The sequence below is a fragment of the Caloenas nicobarica genome, chromosome 18 (genome assembly GCF_036013445.1).
Source record: "Caloenas nicobarica isolate bCalNic1 chromosome 18, bCalNic1.hap1, whole genome shotgun sequence".
NCBI lineage: Eukaryota > Metazoa > Chordata > Aves > Columbiformes > Columbidae > Caloenas > Caloenas nicobarica.
Genome location: NC_088262.1, coordinates 6,178,776 through 6,202,520, shown reverse-complemented (window position 1 = coordinate 6,202,520; position 23,745 = coordinate 6,178,776). Strand labels below are relative to the sequence as shown.

The window sequence follows — 23,745 nt, the reverse complement described above, 5'->3', positions numbered from 1 at the left end:
ATAAAGATCTGTTTAAAGCAAAGCTTAACTACAAAATGTAAAAAATCTAGAGAGAGACAAGAACGATACTACTTACTAAGTGCTACCTTGTTCTTCTTAATTGCTATTCATCATTGCAGAAAAATCCAGCAATGTGTTTCCCAGAAAAGGCAGAATGGTTAACGCATTAATATAGAAAAACAGTGAATACAAACAGGCAACAATCTAACAAGACTGTCTTGTCCACGTGGGCACAAACCTAAACAATATCCACACACGGTGAAGCAAGGGAACATCCTTTAGATTCAAGCACAAAGCTCAGGAGATAACAACTTGAATCAGTTCCCACCTTTCCCACCAGGCAGTCAGGCAGGAAAGGACGTGTGCTCAGAGTTTCTGGCTTTCCTACCAAATGCCCTGGTGGCAAATCTCAGCACAATGGGAAAAGTGCCTATTACATCCTATTGGGACACCAGTTCCCAAAGCAAACCACTCTGAGAGCAGCATAGCCTGAAAAGTTACAGCATAGCTGCCTTGACTCACACATATGTAACATTAATCTGATATTGCAATCACCATTACTCTATTTGGCATAAGAAATTATATTAAACAGGCACCAGGTGACAACTAGCTGTCAAAATCTGCAATGAGGAACCAGTGAGATCCATATCAGAATAATTTTCGAGATGTGTGTTCTCTTTTTTTAGATTGAGATGACAAAGAATCTTCAATATCAAAAAAGATATATTGCTTTTGATCTTTTAATTAATCCAAACTTGCAAAAGAGAAGATGGAGGCAGAAAAACAGAAAGCAGGAAGTTCTCTTTACTGCTTTGTAGTTACTGCAGGTGGCTTTAGAAATAGTCAAAACCATAGGGTGACATGCTGAGGTACATGACAGCAACTTTGTCTCCCTTTTACCAAGCAAAGCTGCCTTGAATGTGGCAGAAACGGTCTTGCACAGATTCCGGGGCAAGATCTAATTGCAAGCAGTGTGCTAAACCAGCCTGTTTGTGGTCGTTAGGCCAAGTGTGTAGGTAAACAAAAGGGGACACAGAAATGAGTATAGACCAAATCCTCATTTGCCAGAACGACCCTGCTGGATCACCAGGAGTTTGGCACAACTTATATCAGTCCACAGGGTCTCTGAATTGAGTCAAAGCCAAAAACTAGATTAAAAGAATGTCCCTTCTCATCATCTACCACTCTTGGACTACGCTGCATTCAATTTTTACAAAAACAACCCCCCTCCACATCCTGTTCTTTTATCTTTTTAATTATTTTTAACAGGCAAGCTTGCTAATATACTCCTGGCTGTGGGAAATAAGAATATTACCAGGACTGTAATCACTGCACCACCTGAAGTCAATTTTATCTGGTGACTTCGATACTAGCAAAAAAAAAATCAGTTTTGCCACCCTACATGCCTACTCAGAAAAACCTAATCCTGTGGGTGCAAAGCTGCCAAGACTCTCAAAGAACCTACTGAGGTTTATTGAGGAGCTGCAAGATAGCATGATGTTTTAAACACTTCTATGACTAATTTCTCACTTCCAGAAAAGCTAAATCAGTTTACATATGTCTTTTTGAATTAGAAGAATTTTATTTCACAAATACTTGTTGTCTTAACACTGTTTGCTGGAGTTCAGACATGAAAAAGGGATTTGGACTGAAAGTAATTCTTTATGATAATGAATAGCCTGACTCACAGGAAAAACAAATTGATTGACTTAATAACTAACTGCCAGTCATTTTCCTTGTTCATTTATTGGGAATGTTTTTAACTTCAAATAAATTGCATCATTATCTCTACCAGTAAAACGTAAATTCCACCTCCATTTTGATAAAGACCATCAATACAAGAAAAGAATTACCTTAATGTCCATCGCTCTGATGGATTCTTAGAGGCTGTTTTTTTACGATACGTTAAATTTTTTATCAGTTTCCTTAGTGAGATCAGCACTATTTATAAGCACTGAAGATATTATCAGAAAATACAAGAAAGCATGGCAGTAACAATATATGGAACAGGAACACCAGAAATTAAAAGGCATTATTATCGGTCAGTATTAATTTATAGTTATATTCTCAGCAACTAACCTGTTGCTAGTGGCTTTCTGATGTGAACTTGCTTAGCCTCTGAACCAGGGAGGCACTTTAGCATCTTTGGAATTCAAGCAGGGCTACCTATAGGCTTCAAATGAGACATATGACTATGAGGACTGAGTTCAGGCACAGACAAATAGGAAATTGTGATGGACAGAGGACTGCTGACAGGGAGCAAGTCCCAACAACACTCAAGTGGAGCCTTTGAGCCCCACTCTCCTTGGTTGACTTGGACGCCCAGTGCAGCACGTCCCACGCATCATGGAATCACAGAACAGTTTGGGTTGGAAGGGACTTCTGGAGATCATCTAGTCCAAGTCCTAGTTTTTGCAATTTATTATTATATTTTATGCCTTATCTGAGGTTATTTGGAATTTGCATGGAAAGACATTTCAACGTACAGTCTAAACACAAAAGTCCTTTTTGTCTTCTACAAACAATTCTGTTAAATACAATGAAAAACTACCTGTGCAAGTTCTACCTGGAACATAAATGTAAATTCAGAATAAACTTGAGACAAGGAGCAACAGTGTCATATTTATGTGATTTATGACAGCAAGGTTCAATAATATCACTGTGTTAATTTATCCCCAGCAGCCACTTTCATTTCCACAGTGGTTAGGGTCCAGTTCTGGTAATAGATTGGTAAAGTCCCTGAGCTAAACACTAACAGACTGCTGGTTTTGGATGATCTTCAAATCCCCATTTGGATTTGGAGACCCTTGAGCTTTCTTCCACCTGAGTGAATTGCAGCATTGGCCCTTTCTTTGATTTGGATTTCCCATTGATGTTGGTTCACACTTACATCCTGGGCTGTTCCCAGTGGCAATCCAGCAGCTGACTCACAAGCTCTTCCATCAGCCCTGCCATGGGGCCAGCAGCCCCTGGGACCGGGGAAAACAAGTAGGAGCAGGAACTGTTCCAGCTCTGCCAGCTTAATTGCTGGAAACACGCCACGAGTTTCAGACAACTTCAATAGCAGGTCTTTGCTGGTCTGACTTATTTTGACAGAAATGAGCTAGGGAGCGCACAGGCAAGCTGCTGTACCAGATCAGCGGGAACCTTCAGCAGTGATGAACGGCAGCAACCTCTTCCAGTGACACAGGGTAAGCCACAGTTCGACCCATTTTGCTCAGAAGTTGCCCAGTTCCAAACAATTTCTGCAATTGATCTTTTCCAGTTCAAGCTAATTTTGAGTCAAAAGAGTCAAAATGCTGGCCTGTGAGAAGGTACAAACCTTAATCCTGCTTAACTGAATTGGAATGTGTTATGTTGGTATAAAAACCTTTCAGCATGTGGACTTTGTAAGTACTTTTTGAACTCTGCTCACGTAGCTTAGCCAAAAAGCCTTTCTCTGTAAGTCTGGCCTGAAGAAACTAGGTGTCCAGCTTGTAACTAATACATTAGGTACTTTTAAACTCTGACAGAAATCCCAGCCGCAGCTTCTACAGAGTAAAATCCTCACAATTAAAATATACAAACATCCTTGAGAGACCTGTCTAAAATCTCTTCGCAGTCATTTTTACCTCTAGGCACATGAGTAGACCAATGACTGCAGTACAGCTTAAAGGTTGGCAAGATAAAGTTTAAGAAGTTCAGCCAACTGTATAAATATGAATGGGCCTCAAATAAATGCAGCAAATATCAAACCCCTTCGTTTTAGTGAGTTACAGAAGGAGTTTTGAATGGAAACTCATACGACAAAAAAATGATGCTGCGGCCAGCATTTTTGTCTGTTTTGAACTTAAATCTACACCAATGTACATAAGAGAGTTATGTTCTGCTTCTACCCCAAATACACCCTGCTAAATTAAACCACTTCCCTTGGGATTAAATATACTGTGCCAAATTCTACAGTGAAAGCCTGATCCAAAACTCGTCGAAGTCTGCAGAAATATTCCAATTGATTTCAGTGGGCTTTGGAATAGGCCCATATTGACATCTATTCAACTTTATTGAACTAAGCTTTCCTGTGGAGCTGCACAGCCAATATGGCCATAACGACTTCAAAACCAAGCCTTAAGGCCACTGCCAATCGAACTGCAAGTAAATGACAGCAAAATGAACTCATTATTATTTATCTAGAGTTTTAAAAATCTGTATTTTCTGAGCTCACTATTGTATTTTCCAGGTGGAGAAAACTTGGTTTGCCTTTGATCCCTCATAGACTTTTCAGTCTGAGTCACAAACTACTTATTTATCACAGGCCACTGAATTAAGTATAAAGCTTGCATGACTACAATAAACATACCGTGCTAAAAAGATGCACAAAAATTCATATATTTTGGAGTTTTGGCTGTGAGAAGCCAACACCAACTGCCTATTTTTTTCCTGCCATTAAAGTTCCACTGGCATTAATAGGAACGAAACATGGGATTGACTCTTAGGATTTCACATTCTCTCTTGTCACTGAATCAATTATTTGCTGGCTTAATGGACAACACACCTTTTTACAACAGGTCATCTCACTTGCTGGAGACATTAACTTTCCCATATGTCATGTCATAATTCCAAGGAGACTGGTTTAGGAACAAGGATGTCTGTGTAAATATGAGCATAAAAGATAAGGCTCTCTGCAGGTTTATTATGTCCTTGATTGTTATGTTATGATAAGAAATTAGTTGAAAAAGCCCAAAAGATAATTTACAGTCAAATCCCTGGAAAATGAATGTTTATCTGTTTGAGTAAAGGAGTTCAGTAAACATCAATGGAAACATTTACGGAACATTTCCTAAAGCGTGCTTAAATACATCTAAACTACAGAGAGAGGAAGACACTCATGCCTGTTGTAATACCACAGCAGGATTTATTAACCTGGATTTTAAAAAGGCATAAAGGAGATAATTGCATATACTATTTTGCATGACTCTGAAAACACAGAGCACTCGACAAACAAGGTCTCAGATTCAATAATAATTGTTTCTTCTGCTGACTGGAGCCTTCCTTTGATAACATGATCTTAACGGAATGATTCAGAAGGACTCCTTGCAGCCCTCGTTCCGTTAACTTTTCAGGAAGCAGATGCAAATCATATTTCAACCTCTTTAAAAATCCATACCAGTTTGGTGCTTCTGGACAACTCATTCAGTGCCCAAAGGCATATCTATGTAATGGCACACCTGATAAATGCTTGCTCACTCACAGGCTGCCTTAGTTCCCTAAATCCTATGTATTTCATTTTGCCCAAAAGGGATAATTCTCAATTGCCTAAACTTATTCAAATGACACTCAGCATTCTGCAACCCGATCAAGGAAAGAAATCCCTCTTGCTGCACAGTCTCGCTGTTCAATGAAAATTCATCATAAAATATGGGAATTTAAGTTATTCATCCCTAAAGCCATGAATGACTGTGCCTCCTGTCCAGCCTCGCTGTTGTCACTGGGCAGATGATGGCAATTAGTTTGTTAAAATCCTGACTCTCTTTATTACCCACGAGGAGAGACAGAGCAAACATCAGCAGAGACTGCTGCAGTGCAAAGAGCACTTACACTACCCTGAGAACTAGCAAAATGAATACAAGAATCATATTGACTACTAAGTGCCTGCAGTCCAGTTCTTCCTTTCACATACTGACGATTTTATCCCATCCAGTTGCTCTGAAGCACTCAAGAAATCTGATCTACTACAACTAAATACCGTCAGGATAACTTGAAACCTATGACTCCTACACATTTCTCAGAGCTGATGAAAATAACCTAGGCTGTGGTTTCTTCTCTGACAGATCCCCTCCTTCCCCATTCAGAGATCCAGGAGCCCTCCTTCTGGTAGAATCCAGACAAAGGTGCATTTTACAAGTATGTTATGGGCTGGAAAACTGTTTATAAACCCACCTATGTCGAATCTATTATGCATGCATCCCCCGCTGGAGTATTTGTAATATGACCTCTGCATACCTGCCAAGAGCTGGGCTATCAGTTTGAAACCCAAAGCATCTCTCTCCCTCCCCCCTCCCTGTGCCTCACAGTGATCAATGAAGGCACCCGCAGCCGAAGCAGTTGCAGGATCACCTTTTCACACCTGCCCTGAGCTGGATTTTCGTTTGCAGCCCAAAGCCCCTGTCCCCTCCCTTCTTTCACGACAGACCGAGCCACCTGGAGGGCGCTCCGGCCCGGGGCAGCCCCCTGCCCACCTACCGACGCCGCGCAGCTCCCAGCCCGCAGCCCCTCGGCTCTGCCAGCGCTGCCTTTGTGCGCCCAGTTTCCCTTTCCGCAGGAAGGGAACCCCAACCTCTCCCTGCGCCAGGTGCACCTCTTTTTTTTGGAGAGGGGGGGGAAAAAAAAATTGCACCCACATTTTAAACAAAGTGAGCAGCACCTTCTGGAATGTGCCTGAGAAGAAAGACAGCCGAGCGGGAAGATTTTTTTTCTTTTCTCGTGCTTTCCTACCCCCCCCCCCCCGGCTCCCGCCGGCCCGGTCCCAGCCGCAGACCCCCCAGGCGCGGTGCGGCCCCGCCGCCCGCCCAGGCACCGCCTCCGCGGCGGAGCGCTCGCCCGCCGGCCCGCGCCCGTGCGCGCCGCCGCGCCGCGCCAGCCCCGCCGAGCCCCCGCCGTGCCCGGCGCTGCCGCCCGCCGGCCCGCGGCTCCCCGCAGCACGGTCCGCCGCTCGGGGAAACGGCGAAATAGGCGGAATAGAGGGAAGGAAGGGGAAAATCCAGCGAGCTATGGTACCTCCTTACAGCTAAGGGGGTGGGAGGTGGCTGCAGCAAGCGGCTCGGAGCTTGACCTCGATTTGTTTTTGGGACTGCAGGCAGGAGTGGCAAAGCCGATGAGCTGAAAAAAAAATAAAAAGCAGGAGGATTTGAGGGTAAGTAAGAGATTGCCCCAAAACTGACACTGTTTTTTTTCTTGGTTTTTTTCTTTTTTTTTTCTTTTTTTTTGGAGGGGGTAGTGAAATCTATGCAGAAGTATTGTGGATTGGGGAACGCAATTAGGTGTGCATTGCAGTGCAAGTACTTCGCTAACTCTTCGCTGCATCCTCTTAGTGCCCTTCCTACCACCAAAACGGCGAGAAGTTTCGCTTTGTGTTTTCTTTTCCTTCTTGTTTAAATAAGTTTTAAAATATTGACATTCTTAGCGAAGCACGCCAAACCCCCGCTGCTTGCAGATTCTCGGCTTCTGCAATCCAGATTTGGAATGGGGGGGGAGACGGGGACGACCACCGATGTAATACAACCCCCCGCCCCCCACTCCGGGGCGTTTTCGTGCCGCCGAGCTCTGGGGCCGGGGGGGTGGTCGCGGCGCCGGGGCCATCCCGGCCGGGAAAGGGCAGCTCCGTGTGCGGGGCAAGACCGACCCCTGCAGTCGGCTGGCGGAAAGCGCCGGGGCTCGCCGGGGACTGCAGACACCCCGGCAGGGCTGGGGAGCGGCGGCTGCTACGTGCTCCGCGCCGTGGAGGTGCGGTACCGTGCGGGGAGGGGGGGTTCGGAGGATGGGCAGTGGGAGCGGATGCGTTGCAGCGGGTATTAATCTCTTTCCGCTCATTTTGTAGCAGCAGGAGAGGAAACCCCCACCCCTCCCTCCCCCGGCATGCTGGCACTGCCCTGCTGAGACGTGCAGAGTTTGGGGTTAACTTGCACCTGGCCACCCTGGAATAGAGACTCTCCGGACCGGATCGGTTGGGGTTTGTTGTCTTATGTCTTGTTGGGAAATCTGGTGGATTTTTTTCTCACTCGTGGAGGAAGAGCCCGGTGCTGGCAGTTGGCTTCGTGGTCTTTTTCGAAGGGCGAAGGAAGGGAAGGGATATCGCTTGAGCCACGCAGAGAGCTCGGACATGTGTTGTCAGCACATCTGGGGAATACAGTCTGCAAGTCCGAAAGGAAATTTACTGGGATCATTCAAAGTGCGATATTGATCTTTGTTATTTTTTTTCGCCGAGGGATGCACTTGGCATGAGAATCGGAGGATGGAAATTGTTTGGGAGGTGCTTTTTCTTCTGCAAGCGAATTTCATCGTCTGCATTTCAGGTACGCAGCTAGCAAAAAAAAGGCGAGGGGGGGCAGGGGGGAAAAACACCATACAGAGTTCTCAGGCTTCCCCGCAGCAAGGGACAAGAGGTACGGTTAAACCCAAATCAAAACAGTAGTTGAAAAATACATGAACAGTATATTGTCATATTGTCAGTCGGTCGTGACAGAAATCAACAACCATCAGTTCCCCCCTTAATTCCAGTGCCTGTGTGGTAATTATGATACATTGGTTGCAATAAATAACCGCGGTGTACTGATTAAGCACATGCTTATAATTCCTAATGTACCTGATTGTGATAATTAATCGCAACATTGCCGTAATCCCAGAATTTCATAGCTCCTGAAGTTCTTAAACTCGGCTAATCTGTGAATCTTAAAAGGTTCGTGGTTGATTGGTGGAGTTGTCATGCCACAATTCAGGGTCTGCAAAGGAAGGAAAGACGCTGAAGAACATGCTTCTGCTTTTAAACAGAGCTTTAGTGGCTGTGCTCTGAAAATAAGTATTAAAAAAATATAGACTCATCCAAAGAACTGCTAGGTTTGAGCTTTAAGCCTCTCGTTTTAAGCTTGCAAAGATCTCTCTCCCCTCCAGTATGCAGAAGTCGGGTAATTTCAGTTGTCACTAGAGCTTGTCCAATTAATGAATAGGCATGGCTGGGTGTCTAGCGTAAAGGATTGGAACAATTTATTCTTGGGGAAAACACTCCCTTCTACTGCAGAAGCCCTGACTGCCTTGTTAATTTGTCATGCCAGTCATGCTGGAATAATGATGTTGCAGGAGGCAGGAGTGGGGAGGTGGCCAGTTCCCTAGGTTGGGACACCTCAGGAAGCCCCATGGGGATCCAGGCTGCCCGTATCTCCTGCTGTTCCACTTCTCTGCAGGCAGCTTCTGCCCTCATTGCGTAAGTCTGGAAATGGGAACGCCAGCAGCACAGGGGAGGCACTGCAGGGAAGAGGCAGGGAGTCCTGCTAGACATCTCAGTGTCCAGCCTGGAGATGCTTAGGGAGAGGGAGCTCCAAAACTCCCTTGGGATGCTGGAGAGACTGGCCTGGGCCACCTCGCAGCCCCCGGCCCTTGCAGCAGCTCACCCTGGCAGTGCCTGTCCCCACCGCGCTTTCTGCAGCACCTCCCGACTGATCCACCCTTACAGCCCTTGGACTGGTGACACACTCACATTTGGGGTGGCAGCATCTATGTTCATTTGTATTGCCTGCACCTACCCCAAAACTTTTTTATTCCTGAGCAAATAGCATTGTTATTGGCCTGTGAAGTACCTCAGCCCTTCTTTTATCCCTGCAGACTGGCACCATCTGCCACCAGGCACCTGGGTGACACTGGCAGCATCCCAGGCTGACCTTCCACTTGTGCCCATTGGTACTAGCAGAATAATTCACTCTGTCACTCTTTAGAACAGCAAAACCTGCTGCCTCTTGTCATTTAAATCTCACACTTATCTGTTTAGCTCAGCGTGATATGCCACCTGTCCAGTTCTCTTCAAATTAGGCACTTCTTCAAGTACCACAGTGAGAATGGAAAAATGAAGCTCGTCACTTTCTTGGCCATTCTGACAGTAATATCCTGAGACAGAAAGAAGCCGTCCTTGTCTGTGCAGGTCCTTATGGCACACATTTAGCTGCCAGTGTTTCCTAATTTTCCCCCTCCTTTCCTCATCTTCAGACGTGGGAACCCAGGCTTCTGAAATGGATAGTGGGATCAGTCCTGCAGCAGCTCTCCATCTCCCTCTAGCACCCAGAACAAACTGATATCCATCTCTGTTTTCTTTTTTACTTTTTTGGGGAGGGGGGCAGGGAGGGGAAATAAAGTGAAAAAGTGAATGATGGGGTGCTTTTGCTGCATGGTTAAAGCTGTGGTTTCAAATAATTGATTTTAACCACACAGCCGATGTGTGCATGCATTTAGCTTTTTTTTTTTTTTTCTTCCTAAGGATTTTTATTTTTTTAGGAATCCTTAGTATTTGTCAGCTTGGTAAAAAGGATCGAGATCTGTGGATATCTTACTGGCACTAATGCTTCATATCCTTCCCCTGCCATCCTCTTTACACTATGTTGTGTAGCATATAATGTAGCTGGGATGTTTGGCTAACAGTGGAAGTAAGAGAAGGCGTAATGAAGCCTGCTAAGGTTTGCCTCAACACTGGATTCCAGGAACTGGGTATTTTTAGCACTTCAGCACTGGTCATTCATTCAACATGTTACTTTAAAAACCCACTAGTTGAGCACACTGCTGCAATTACAGGGATGCGAATTAAGGAATGTGGTGGTAGCATTTTTTTTCTTTTCTTTTTTTCTTTTTTTTTCTTATTGAATCGGTGCTTTCAGCAATGAAGATACGTGACTGGTCTTCTGTGCATGGATCTTTCCTGAACATTAGCAAATGCTTGATTCAGTGTCTATTTAAACCTGGGATGGCCCTCCTACTAATTCCAGTGGTTATTTGGATTAGGACTTATTACGTGCTGCTGTTCAAAGGGATGATGTCAGTCACCGAACTATTACGTTAGCTTACCATTATTAGTAAACTTATTTATTAAACACAAGTTCAATGTTATGTCACATTGTCTTTTGCTATGTATTTACGTGATGTTTAAATATAAATTATGCTGAATGTAGCACTTATGCTGTGTTTCTTAATTAAAATAAATAACAAAGTTATACAATTGGCTTTTTGGTTTCTCTTGCACAAATTTTTGTGAAACTTAATATATGGAAAGTAATTGCGTCTATTAAAAAGAGGCATTTATATTTAAAAACTATTTTATACCTAACATTTTTTATCAGTCAATTATCTGTATATATGATAGATTGCTTGATTTGGAGGAAATGATACTGAGATTTAGGAGTATATATTTTTTCAATTACTGGCCCTTATGTTTGGGAAATAATATATCTGTAAACTTTGTAAAACCAATATTTCTTTTTCTTGGCATACTGAATTAAGGCTTTTGCTACTTGAAATTGCTTATTTGAAAGGAGGATCTGGTTTCTTTGTGCAGATGCAAATAAGAAATAACAGATTGAAGAACCACAAAACCAATTTCTAACCTTTAGAAAGAAATTACAGCCCTCTCTTTCCTTCCAAGTCATGATGCACATTTATGCCTTTGAGTTGTAGTCCCTGTGGAAAAATAGTCATGATTTGTATTATGACTTTTGAGTTTTTGTTCCTTTTAATGATACTGCAGCACAGAAGGAACACAGGGTAGGGGAAGTGAAGATGTCCTGTAGACAGAATGCTGAAGTAAGACCTCTCTGGTTGTGGTTCCTTTGAAGATGCAGATAAACATGGCATGGGGATTATACTGTTTATATAGAAAGAGGATAAGAGTTGTTGGCATGATGTCCAGAATTTCCTTCCTGGGTAAGAGTACCACCAAAGACTAATTAGCATCAGCATTCTTGGGCAGGATGTTGTTCATGCCATTATGCCATGAGCGATTTTTTTGTGATTCTAGTTATTAAAAATCAATTTCAAGAAAAAAATCAGGATGCTGTTTTCAAACCCTTGCAGTATACTTCATTTAAATAAGGAAATGCTACTGTCGTGGGCATTGATTAATAAGGTTTCTATGTACATTTTCTGTTAATCCATCAACAAAGTGAGCTATAGAACCTGCATGTTTCACATCTTTGTGGCTTCCTATGAATTGATGTATTACCTCTTATTGTTTTGGCTTGTGGGAACTAATATGGATGAAATCCATGCAAGCCCTACAGCTCTCTTATTATTTGGAAGTATGTTAATCCTTTGGTGTCATCCTCAAGTCACACAGGGGCAGGTCCCTTTTATGATGTAACTTCTTTGGCCTGTTTGGCAGCACACAGGGGTCAGAAATCATGTATCATGAACAACTAAGATGGTATAAAAAAACCCCTGCGTATCAAGGAATTCCACTGTCTATTGAACATCTGATGTAGCATCTCCAGGCACTGAGGGCTGAGGGTGTATTTAGAGCACATCTGTACTTGTCTTTTTTTATCTTTTTTTTTTTTTCCCCACATTCAATTTTCTGTCTTGCTGCTTCTGTGGTCTCTGAGCTCTTATTACCTGGCATAACACAGAGTTGTCCTATAGGAACTCTAAATTATGCCAGGGCTTGAATTATCTGCTGAATGATGGTCTGTAAGGTCTGATAGCTCCTTCTGCTAGCATTGTACAACCTGAGGTAATCCAAGCTAAAATAGTCTTGTTGAAGAGAAGAGTATCAAGGCTCTAATGTCCATCAGTAACTAACAGGGAATAGTTCATTGTGTTTGGACAAAAATGTTGAAACCAAGTTAATTTTTCTTGAATAGTTTCACAGAAATAGCTTTTTCTGGTAGTTTTGTTAAGTAAGAAATGTACAATCAGGAAGGAATTATTCATAGCAAAGATATATATAGGTATCTGAAAGTAATTGTTAGGCATATAGGAGGGTATAGCGTGCAGCCTTGTGCATCTGGTAACTAAGAGCTTTTGGCATTCAATCCGTTACAGTATTCTTTTCTGCTTTGTCCCATATCCACAGCTTCATGTGTGTGGGCAAACCATCATGCCTGCATGGAGTTTGTTGATGTTGCTGAAAATCCACGTGGATTCAATCCTCCTGCTCACATTCAAACACAGGATGGAGTCCATATGTTGGCTCCAAAGACTCTCAGTTCCTTAGCACTTGAATGCTTTCTCACTTCAGAGATGGTGCTGCCTTTTCAAAAGGTGTGAAGATGTTTCTGCTTTAAAATTCTATGGAAATAGCCTTGTAGTCTCCTATAAATGTCTGCTTTACTTTTGTGTGTGTGTCCTGTATTTTTCAGCATTCTATTTTTATTGTTAGTTTTACAGCTAGAGTGTGACCAGATAGGCGCTAAAGTGCCAAAACAACACACGTATATTTTTAGCTTATGTAAAGGTAGTAGAAGGGAACATTTATGAATACTTTTGCGCATCTTATGCTGAGCTATTTTCCATCTAATAAACTGACAGGAAGGAAGTGGTAACTGCTCCTATTCTTTTCCAAATCTCAGATGAAGATACCCAGTTTTTGAAGGGACCTCTTCACCTTATTGTGTTGCCTCATTGTTAATGCAACTGAACTAGATACCAAGCATCCCAAGACAAAATTATTACTATAATAACAGGAATAAGACCCCTACTCAAATGAGCACTCTCAATTTAAGGATATTCTTTAAATCTTTAAGATACAACTGATGTTATAGAGAAGTTTTACCCTTGATATTCTTGGAATGGTTTCAGTTTTTAAGTTCTGACAGCTAGATTTTAAATTCAGCAAGAACTGAAATGGCTTTCCATTTGCATTATGAATGATCCTTGTATACTAATGAATGAGGAATTCCTGCTTAACCTAAAAGGCTGTTTTGCTTATTCGTTGCTATTGGTCAAAGTATCACTTTCTTACTTGGGTGAAAGCTCATAATTTAGCTGAGAAGAGAGCTGCTGTTTTCATCCATACTGATTGTTTGTGGCTGAACTTAACATGACAAAGACTGAAGTGGATGATTGGCCCATCTGGGCTGTTAATAGAAGACTATATAAAACTGTTTTATCATTCTCTCATTACTGGCACAAGCAGCAGACAAAACTAGATGACAGTTACGGACAACACTGACATACTGCGATAAATGATATTTTGCTCCTATCTTGTTTTTATCTTAACTGTACTTCATGTTGGAAGGAACTGAAAATTTTAAATGACTTGTTTAGAGGGAACACTGTATAGTGTGACTGCATTTCCATTGTAATGCCATCAGAAAGTGCAAAAGTACCTGTCCATACAGTGGAGACTATCAGCAAAAAACTTCCATTGTGATAGGTAAGTTGAAACATTAATGGTAAATAAATAGGAAATACATAATCTGGCATTTAGGAGAATTTACAGCCCAGCCGGTTTACAGTTGAATTCAAAGTAGTAGAATATCTTATTCCCGGGTTAACAATGGATGGTTAAAAAGCTGTCCAGGGCCTTTCCATGGAATTTCTTGAAGATAAAATTGCGAGTTATTATTGTCATAAAAATTGAGGACTGAAGCATTTTAGACCTGTGTTATGTGCAGTACAGTAGCCTTTCTGGTGAGGTAGGCAAGTACTGGGTGCCTCATAGGCACACGGGTGCCCATAAGTGTAAACTTCTTATTTGTCAATGTGGGAAACGTTTTCATGCACTGCTTGGTAATTGGCAGGTGAAGTAAGAAGGCATAAGGAAACCTATGTTTACACCCACCTTAAAAGACCTTGGAACTCCCAGAATGTTACAAATGGCTTTAGTGTTAATGAGATGTAAGCCTTACAAATTGCAAAAACTTAAAGCTTGACAACGAGAAAAGCTTTAGATGGCAGGTCTCTGTGCTCCTGTTGGGTGCCAGGTAAAGCCTATCCAGGGTTATAGCCCTAAAATATTTTTCTTTTTTCTTTTATCGTTCTTGAAAAATGGAAGGTGATCAGTTCCCACATACACAGCATACTGAAAGCAATGGTTGGAACTGAAGAAATGCTTTAATCATTTGATCTATTTTTCCGTATGAAAATGTTTCTGGTTTAGATACATGGATCTGTAACACTTGTATTTCTGTAGTAAAATTAGTATTAAATGCCCACAATTTATCTTTTGTAATATTATTGCCAGAAAAATATCACAGCAGCTGTAATTCACAAATAACTAATTAGAATATACTTTTTAACAAGACACTAAAATAAAGAGAGATAAGGTAATACCCATAATGTTATCTGTTCATTTTGGTGTTCTTTCTTCCTCCCTTTATCATTAGTGCTTTACTTGATCGAGCTCAGAATACTGGATATTTGTCATCTGGCTTTTAAGTATGGAACAGATAGAGTTGTGCACTGACTGGTCCAAAGTGGCTTCTAAGCACATGCAGGAAGGAGGAAGCTAAGCAATGTTATCCTTTTTTTTTCCCCTCTGAATGTGTCGACATCTCTAGCTTTTCAAAGTAGCATTTTAGTAGAAAGATTTAAAGGGAAAACATAGTTTTGGAAAAATCATCTTGTCAGTTTTGTGAGTTGTTTCTAATTTATTTCCTACTGCTAACTACTGTAGTGGCCTGTTCTACTTCAAGAACAGCCCTCAGAATGGAGTTTTTCTGTTCTGCCATGAGCAGAAAGACTAGCACAGCAGGAATCCTACAGAATTTGCCTTATTAATACAAAAAGAAAAAGATAATGAATAACGGAGAAAGGTCTTTTGGTACGTGTGACAGTGGAAAACTGCACAGTTTGAAGTGATGTTGGAATGACCATGTCCTCCGGCAAACCCTGCCCAAGAGCTGTACTGCTGGTAAGATGGCAGTTGGGTGACTGAAGGAGCGGGTCAGGACTGATGGCCATGGCCACAGCTAAGCTTTGTTTGGCAAGGTGACATACTTGGGCCACTACAAAGAGCATTTATTGGCATTTGCCATTGTGGCAGAGACAAGAAAGTTTCTCTCTTTAGGGAAAAGGTGATGCTGAATATCTGTGCATGTTGGCAGAAGAGGATGACGATACATTAGTAGTGTCCCCTGAAAGTGAAATTTTGTGGAGAATGAGCCATTTGTTCATACATAGGTGGAAAGCCATACCTCTTGCTGGCAAGATGTGTCATTTCCCATGTGGGAAGCTGCAGTCATGGAAGGGCTGATGCTGCTGGAAAGAAAAGGTGTTTGATTGAGGGTGTGAACAGCTACTGACAGATTTCTCTGAATGGCAATGTGCAGTCTGGATTTTTCTAAGAATGAAAGGTATGAATGAGAAGAGCTTTGCATTATATTTCAGTCAAAACAGGGCAAAAAAATAAGATGAATTTTGGCGGCAGAGCTCGGAGCAGTTTGCAGGGAGCATGTAGTGTTTGCCACACTTTCACAGATGGAGAAACTGAGGTAAAATGTCATGTGAAAGCTCACCCAGCAGCAATCTAAGTAATTACAGTCCGTTTTCACTCTCATTTCTGCCTTGCAGCACTAGGATTACTCTTGCACCTTCTTTCTGGTGGCAGTATGACACTGAATCTCCCCGGTGCGCAGTGAACCACCTCACTGAACTGGGGGAGCAGGAGGGCTCCGTGGCAGCAGGTTTAGGCGGGAAGGCAGTGACAGCCCCTGGGACGAGTCCACAGGCTCCTCGGCCTTGTCGCCCACCCCAGGGGTCCAGCTGCTTCATCCATGTCAGCTCTGACCCTGCATGGCTGAGTAGCCTTGGGTCGGGCTGTGGGGACAACTGTGAGCAGCCATGTCTCGTGCTTCAGCGGCTCTGAGCTGCCTTAAACCTCGGCTCCTCACCAGCCCTCAGCCTTCTGCCCTGCTGCTCCTCGCCTCGTTGACTGGATTAACCACCTCGACTGTGGACCTACCGCCTTGTTGAGGACGTGTTTCCTCACCACAGATGTCCCCGGCGATGGCAGGAGAGTGGCTGACCTGCATGGCTCTCCCTGCACCTGCTCCTCATGGCGAGGGACTTCCCCGCCCTTGCAAACCGCTAGAAACTTCCTCCTGAAAAGCGTTTCTGCAAGCTCTGTGCTAGTGCTGCCTTCTGATTTCTGTCTGGAGGGGGGACGGCTGCAGCTGGGCACGCTCGGCAGATTCAGTGGACGATGAAACCTGGCAGTCTGGCCCCAAGAAACAGAAAACTACCATTTTTAAACCTCTAGAACTTGAAGCCCAGCTGAGCAGCGAGTTCGTGGTCATTTCCGCTCCCTTGCCTCTTGACTTTGTGCAGTTTGCTTCACCTAGATTTATCCCCAGTGTTTAAACTTGTGTGGCTCCCCTGGGAGTGAAGGGTCACAGAACGGGGCTTGATGTGTCCTCTCCGAGGCTGGATCCCTCCTTCTCTCTCTGCCTGGGTACTACAAGGTATTTTTTCTCTTCATAGTAATAGCAGTAAAGTTACCACGGCATATAGTTATGATATATTTAAGAATTACCTCAATTAGAGTTTGACTTTGTTTCCAGATATTAGTGGGATATTAAGGTAAAATTTAGATTGACACAAGGATCCTCCATTAATGTGTGTTATTTAAATTCTGCTTAAATTATTAACTTTCATTCAGTTGGCTTATTTATGGGTTTTTTGTGACTATGGATAGCAAATAGGTTCCTGAAAGTGCAGGACTTTGCTTGCCTCACGTTTCACATCCACTTGGTGTGGATGCAAGTGACAACAGAAAGTTAAGGGCACCAGAGGTTTTGGCCCTAAATTTTGTCTTTGAAATCTGCTCTCTCAGCAGTATCAGACCAACAGGTTCCTTTACGTACTGATGCTGTTGTTGGATAGGCTGTGAATTTCTTTTGGGGGGTGAAATCCTCACCCCAGGGCATTTTGCCCATGATGTCTGTAACTCCCACTTTTTATTTTCCAGTGCATTTACCTGGCATCACCATTTGCTTTTTTGTTGTTGTTGTTCACATTTATATTTATAAGCAGTTTGTTATTGTTAGAGTATGTTTGCATGCCTGCTGGAAAACAAAGTAATCTACAAAGACTCCACAGTCTCCTCTTGTTTGCCCAGATGATCCTGAGGGTACTATGTGGCAGTTAATAATTGCAAGTGGGATTTAAAGTTATCTGCAGATGCATAATTTTTATCTTCAGTAGCCCCCATGGCACTCTCTCCAAGTTGTTAACAATTCATCTTTGCCAGTCTGTAATTGTGCCTTTGCTCTAGAGTCACAGGTATTTAGCTCACTGTGGAACAGGATGCAAACCAGAGTAATAAATAATATGATTTATTTTTGTTAGGTATCATAAGTATGTTTTCATACTTGTGAACTAAAAGCTTAGTCATCCTCTTTAGATTTTATTGTGATACATTAATACACAGATTCAGCAAAACGCGAAACTTAAAAGACATGCTTAAGTGTTTTGCTGTATCTGAGTCTTAATAAGTCATTGCATAAAACAACTTAGATTAAGGATGTGCTTAAGTGCTTTGCTGAAGCAAGGAGTAGCAGTGGTATAATGCATGAATAATTCAAAATCTTTGGAAAAGCCCAGCTAAGATAAGCAGAAGTTCTCATAATCTCTAATTAAATTACACAGTTGTGTAGAAAACAGTTTTTTATCCAGGTAAAATCATATCAGTTCTTGGTGTGGTAAAGTGAAGATACAGACTTTTCTAGTATGACTAACATCGCAAGAGAAACTGTACAATCAGAATTAAAATAATCTGGATTGCAGTTTGTTAATTCTTGCTTTATGGATGCCCTGAATGAAACAGACACCATTTCTCACAATAATAAACAAATTTCCCCTGTGCTATGGTAAACGAAACCAAAAAATTAGGAAGTGAAATAACAAGAGATGAGCGGTAATACACAATGCTTTTGCTATGTGGACTTCTGATCAACCTTTTCTTCCCAGCCCAAATTTGAATTTTATTTTGATCAGACCTTGAGTCCTGATACAAAGAGGACACCGTGTGTCCAGGGCTGTGGGGCCGCAGGGGGTGACTGGTCAGGGACGATTTGCACAAGCAGAGTTTAGTCAGAACGATATAGGAAACTTCTTGTGGGGATACATAAAAATACTTGGGGTTCTGTCTGTTCCTTTTTCTGGGACCAAAACAAGCCAAACACGTCCTCTCTGCTGCTGAGAGAAGGTGGTAGCATATTCAGTATGAGAAAAATTCCTCACATTTTAAATGCGGTAAGGCTTCATATAATATACGGTATTATGGATAAATTTCTACCATGGGCAAGTAAGTTTACATAAGTACTGCGTTATTTATAAAAATGGCTGGACAAAGCTCTACAATACATTTACAACATATTTATGTATTGGGGCTTGATCTACCAAAGGGCACGGAGCCCGCAAACTTTCTCCTTTCCCTCCTCCAGCCACTGTCCTGCTTTGGCTCAACTTGATGCTTCACAAACAGCAGCAAGTAACTCCCACAAGTCCTGTTTGTAACTCTCCCATTTTTAGTTCTTTACTCTATGTACTGGGACTTTCTGTGTCTACTGTGCTTTATGTTTTTAAATACTGATTTACTTTGCAGTAATAGAATAGAATAAAAGAGCGTGTCTGACAAGGTAGTCAGCATCTTCCTTTCAGTGCTCCTGAAAAGGAACCTTTGACTCAGATTTCAGACCACAGCAAATAACAGTTGCATTTAAATCCGTTTTGGAAGGTCTCCCTTTCAATGGCTTCTTTACTGATACATATCCTGATAACTGTTGTGGAGGACCAAATGATGAAGTGTGTCTTGATCACATCATTACATTACTGGACACCTAAGAATTGATTCTAGAACTGATTCTAGTCAATGAATACTCCAGAACTTTAAATATTTGAAATAGAGCATTCTTATGGATAAAAACAGAGTATATGACATAATACTATTGCATTATTTTTAAAACTCTTAAGTGTTTTGGATATAACATTCACTGATATTATATAAACTGCACAGAAATAATCTCCTGGCATTTGCTTGGAATGACAGTCATCAATTCCTACACGTTTATTTAAAATCTTATGTAGAAACAAAAAGTATTTGTTTTACACAAGTTTTCTTTGGATATTTTGCCAGGAAATCAAAAGCATGCTTTGCTACTAGAGGCTGAAATAAAGTGGAAAATAAAATGTTCAAATCGGCTCTTAGTTCACAGAGGTAGTGTGTAGTGGAATTACCCTGCCAAAAATGTTGGCGTTGGGTTTAGTTAAGTATTAAGCAGAAGTCTCTTGGTAAATAGTCCCATTAGAAACATCCTGTGACCTCTGCTGCTGCAATTCAGGTATGTGAGGGAACTGTGCATAGGAGCTTTACTAGTCATGTGGTCAGAATGATTTTCAATCACTTTGGTCATTGCTGGATTAAAATTGAGGCTGCAGAGATTAATGGCCTGTTGTTACTAATCCACTAAACCCCTGTTCCTGGATCTTTTAAATTGACTGAACCTATAGATTGTTAAGTTGCTGAGAGATATGGATTTGTAATGGTTTTAACTATCTTTCTTGATGTTTGGTGTTAGCGGTATCCCATTATTTATTGATCTTTGAGACAGTGATCTTGGCTATTCTTGAATGGAAGTGAACTTTATACTTTTTTATTTCTACTATTGTATAGCACAGTAAAAGTGTGTATCATTTTAAACGAATGTGGGTGAAGAAAGCTTTACTGTGTTTAGATATGAGCTGGCTTTAGTAGAGGCTCAAAGAACAACAATAGAAATGAAATATAGCCATATTTGTAGTTTGTATAAATTAGTAACCCAGTAAAATAATTGAGAAACAATGAATTTCTGATTTAAAGGGTCAATATTTCGTATAAATTTATGATTATTAAATTACTACATATGTATTCTGCATGTTTATACTAACATACAGCAAGGTAATGTGGCTTTGATTTTATAATTGACTTACAACTCTGTCAGAGAATTCTAGTGATTAAAATGTACCCTTGATTTCATGCAGCCATCTCTGTTTCTGAGCCCTAGTGACTTGGCTTATTCTTTGGCCTTCTGGTTATCTCAGTAATAGTATGTTTTGATTAAGGACTGCAAAGAGCTTTTACATCTGTTCTTGTCACAAAGATACGTAGGATAAAGTAGGCCACAGATAACTTATCATGCAAACTATGGACCTCCAGTTATTTCTTTCCCTCCAGATTTAATATTGTTTTCAAATAAAACTGGGACTGTGGAAGTAAACCCAAAGCATTTGAATTGATTTTTGGCAATTTCTCAAAGCTCTCTTGAGGAAGAAGAAAATATTAATGTAAGACCGAAATGTATATGACTGGATGAAAAAGATGAAGTTATTCTCCTGACAGCTATTAGGAAATACAGTCCTTGTCCTATAGGAAATCAGAATTCATCATAAAAATGAAAATAACAGTCACACTGGCTGAGGTGAATAGATCAATGAGAATAGTTATTGTGAAACTGAAAGGAAAAAGTGGCTTCTTTCTTATGATATAAACACCTGATACAAGCTAAACATGAGGCCTGTCCTCAGGTCATGTTCTATAGAAGACTAATTTGTGAGAACTAGACACTAATTAAACTTGCAACATGATGGTGTTAATGTTTGCAGGTTCACACACAGACTTCAAAGCTTCAACTGCATGTCGCAAGTGATTTAGACCTTGGTTTAAATTATAGGCCTGCGGTAGGGTGGAAAGCAGTACCCCGATCTTTCCCTAGCACTTAGGCCAGCCACTGAGCAGTTCTTCCTGCCTCATCAGGCTCACATTGCAAACAAACGAAGGATTTGTTGAGTGGAGAGACACCAGGTAGTTTCTGCATGTCCCTGTAACGCATTTGTGACTGAGCGACTTCACAGGGTTACGTTGAACTGCCCAAGCTAGTAGCTGAAAATGTATTGTGCTGTCAGACGGAGCTTCCTCTGTTTAGACACTTCAGGGACCAGGAGCTTGACTGTCCGCTGTCTGGCGTCCAGTGTAGTTATTTATAACCCCACTGAGTAAGTGAGAAATACTGCTCTATTAGAATGACAGCAGTTTTTACCCGCTTGGCTTGAGTGTAAACTAACAAGCAGCCAGATCCTGTATTTAGGTAAGTCAGTGTAACTCAAAAGATCTGTTCTAGTTTGTTAGAGAAAGGAGTGGGCCCAGAGTGTGGGTACTGCAGGGTCGGAGTCTTGGGATGCATCACTGTGGCGAGTTTGGCTTTTGATCAGAGGCAATAAGCCCACTAGCTCTGTTAACCTGAGTGTTAAGTGCATGGTTCTAATCCAGGTTTAAGACTGACTTATATCTTTCAACAGTTGCAAAATAAACATGTAGTCTGCTCATTTCTAGGGGGTTGTTTTTACAGCAATCATACAGAGAACCCTATTATTGATAGTCCATTTTTTTAAAGCTTCTGCCATCTCTTGCACTCTGGTATTGCTGTTTTTTTCTCAGTTGCTCTTAAAGGCAATATTAACAGATGGTATGCATTGCTCATTAAATCTGCATTTACACCTCTCCAAGGACTGCAAAGATGTTGGGAAACAGACCATGTTACTGCAGTAAGCGCTTAGAAGCTTGGAACTTGCTGTGCTATGCATGAGCAGTTGTCACTGTCAGTGTGTTTTGAGTGCTATAGCAGTAGAGTTACAAATATATTGCTGAAATATTTCTAATTTAGCCAAGTCCAGGTATGAGCCACTTTCTCACAGATTGGGTAAAATGTCTGTGTTTCTTTTCTACTTTCTGTATTTGTACCATGGTAGTGTCAGAATCAACAGGTCTTCCCTTTTATATTAACTGTCTTAATGCTGGACATTAAACCTACAAATCAGTTACACTTAATTTCCCACCTCTATTTACATGTGTCATCTGATGTACTTTTGCTTTTCCTCGAGATCACTTTCTCTATAATGCTTAGCTCTTCTGTCTGCAGTGATGACACTCTTTAAATAGATTAGATATATAGATGTTACTTTCAGGCTTTCTCAACTTGAATGTATCTTTGTCTGAAGAGGCAGCGCTTTGATGTGCGAGTCAAAAGGCCACTGCGCCAGTGTGGAATTCACTTTCCATGTTTCACATTGGTGGAGAGAGATGCAGAAATCCAACTAGCAGATAAGAGTTCTCATTTTGGCTTCTTTATTACTCTGATTTGGAACTGATGGGATCTGACTAGCAATCCCAAACACATCAATATAGTCAGAAACAGGTGCTCCCATCTTGTTTCTCTTAAGCTTTTCTTTTCTTTACTAAAGTGTTGGATCAGAAAGGTTAAGTTGTTGTCGATTCTGTGGTTCATGGAAGGTTAGGATTTAGTTCACATTTCTTTCATAGTTGACCCGTGTTAGGGATAAGGAAGCTAAAAAATGGATAGCACATTAAGTGGAAATGAGATCTACCTCTACTGTTTTTACAGAAAAAACCACTTCAGCCCTTCTGTGTTTGAGCTGGTCTAAATGGGCATAGAGAGGAATGGAATTTCAGTACTGTCTCCTAGTATTTTGTATTTGTGTTTATGATTTTCTGTTGGCTAGGGATATTTCATGTTCTAAAAGCAAAGTCTAGGAATAGATAAAAGAATGAGGATATAGACTTTCAGGGAGGATGCTGGCAGTGGATAATAGCACTGAGATTGGGGCTTTCATAGTGCACTTTGCCAGAAACAAATGAGAAAGAACACTGATGACTTTCCGCTTTCCTAATTGCTTTTGGTCCTCGTTCTAAACAGATAGGAATCATGTTGGTGGCTTCAATATGAACAAGACAATCTTTTGGTCTGAAGAATTACAGAGATAGAGAGAACTTGACTGTTCAGTCATCAACTCTTGATTTTTTTCTTAAACCCTTAACTTAGAGTGCAGAAACTGTCAGAATGCTTGAAGACAAAATTATTAGTAAATTAAATGCTCTAAAGTTCTTCACTATGTAACTGTTGACCTTTGAGGACCCTGACTGCTTACTGAAATTGTTTCATTAGTATTTGCATATTGACTTCCTGCCAAAAAGTCAATCTGCTTTTCTTTTGCCTGGTTTTGTTATTTTGAAGGTCTTCAGCTGTGGAATAAAATCCACTATGTAATGAAGAGCTGGCAGAGTTGGAAGCTTTCCAGTAAAAGCCTTCTCAGGTTAAACTCTGGTGATGCTGAAATATTACAAGTGTTTTATGTGGCCTCCTTTCCCTTGTGCCTTGCCTAACATAGCTGTTCCCGAAGAAGGGCAACAGTTAGTTTTAGTTCCCACTGCCTCCAAGAGAATGTTCTACTTGTTATTTATAGGAT

The 23,745-nt window shown here is 41.4% G+C and overlaps 1 protein-coding gene across 1 annotated transcript in view; it reads left to right on the top strand.

The window, feature by feature from the left end:
- Positions 1–6,679: 6,679 nt before the first annotated feature.
- The window catches only part of CA10 (carbonic anhydrase 10), a 164,264-nt gene continuing 147,198 nt past the window's right edge, over positions 6,680–23,745 (top strand). The window contains exons 1-3 of the mRNA XM_065647607.1: positions 6,680–6,749; positions 6,833–6,889; positions 7,574–8,048. Of these exons, the coding sequence (XP_065503679.1) occupies positions 7,988–8,048 (61 nt within the window). The 5' untranslated portion in view covers positions 6,680–6,749; positions 6,833–6,889; positions 7,574–7,987. The remainder of the gene's footprint in view (positions 6,750–6,832; positions 6,890–7,573; positions 8,049–23,745) is intronic.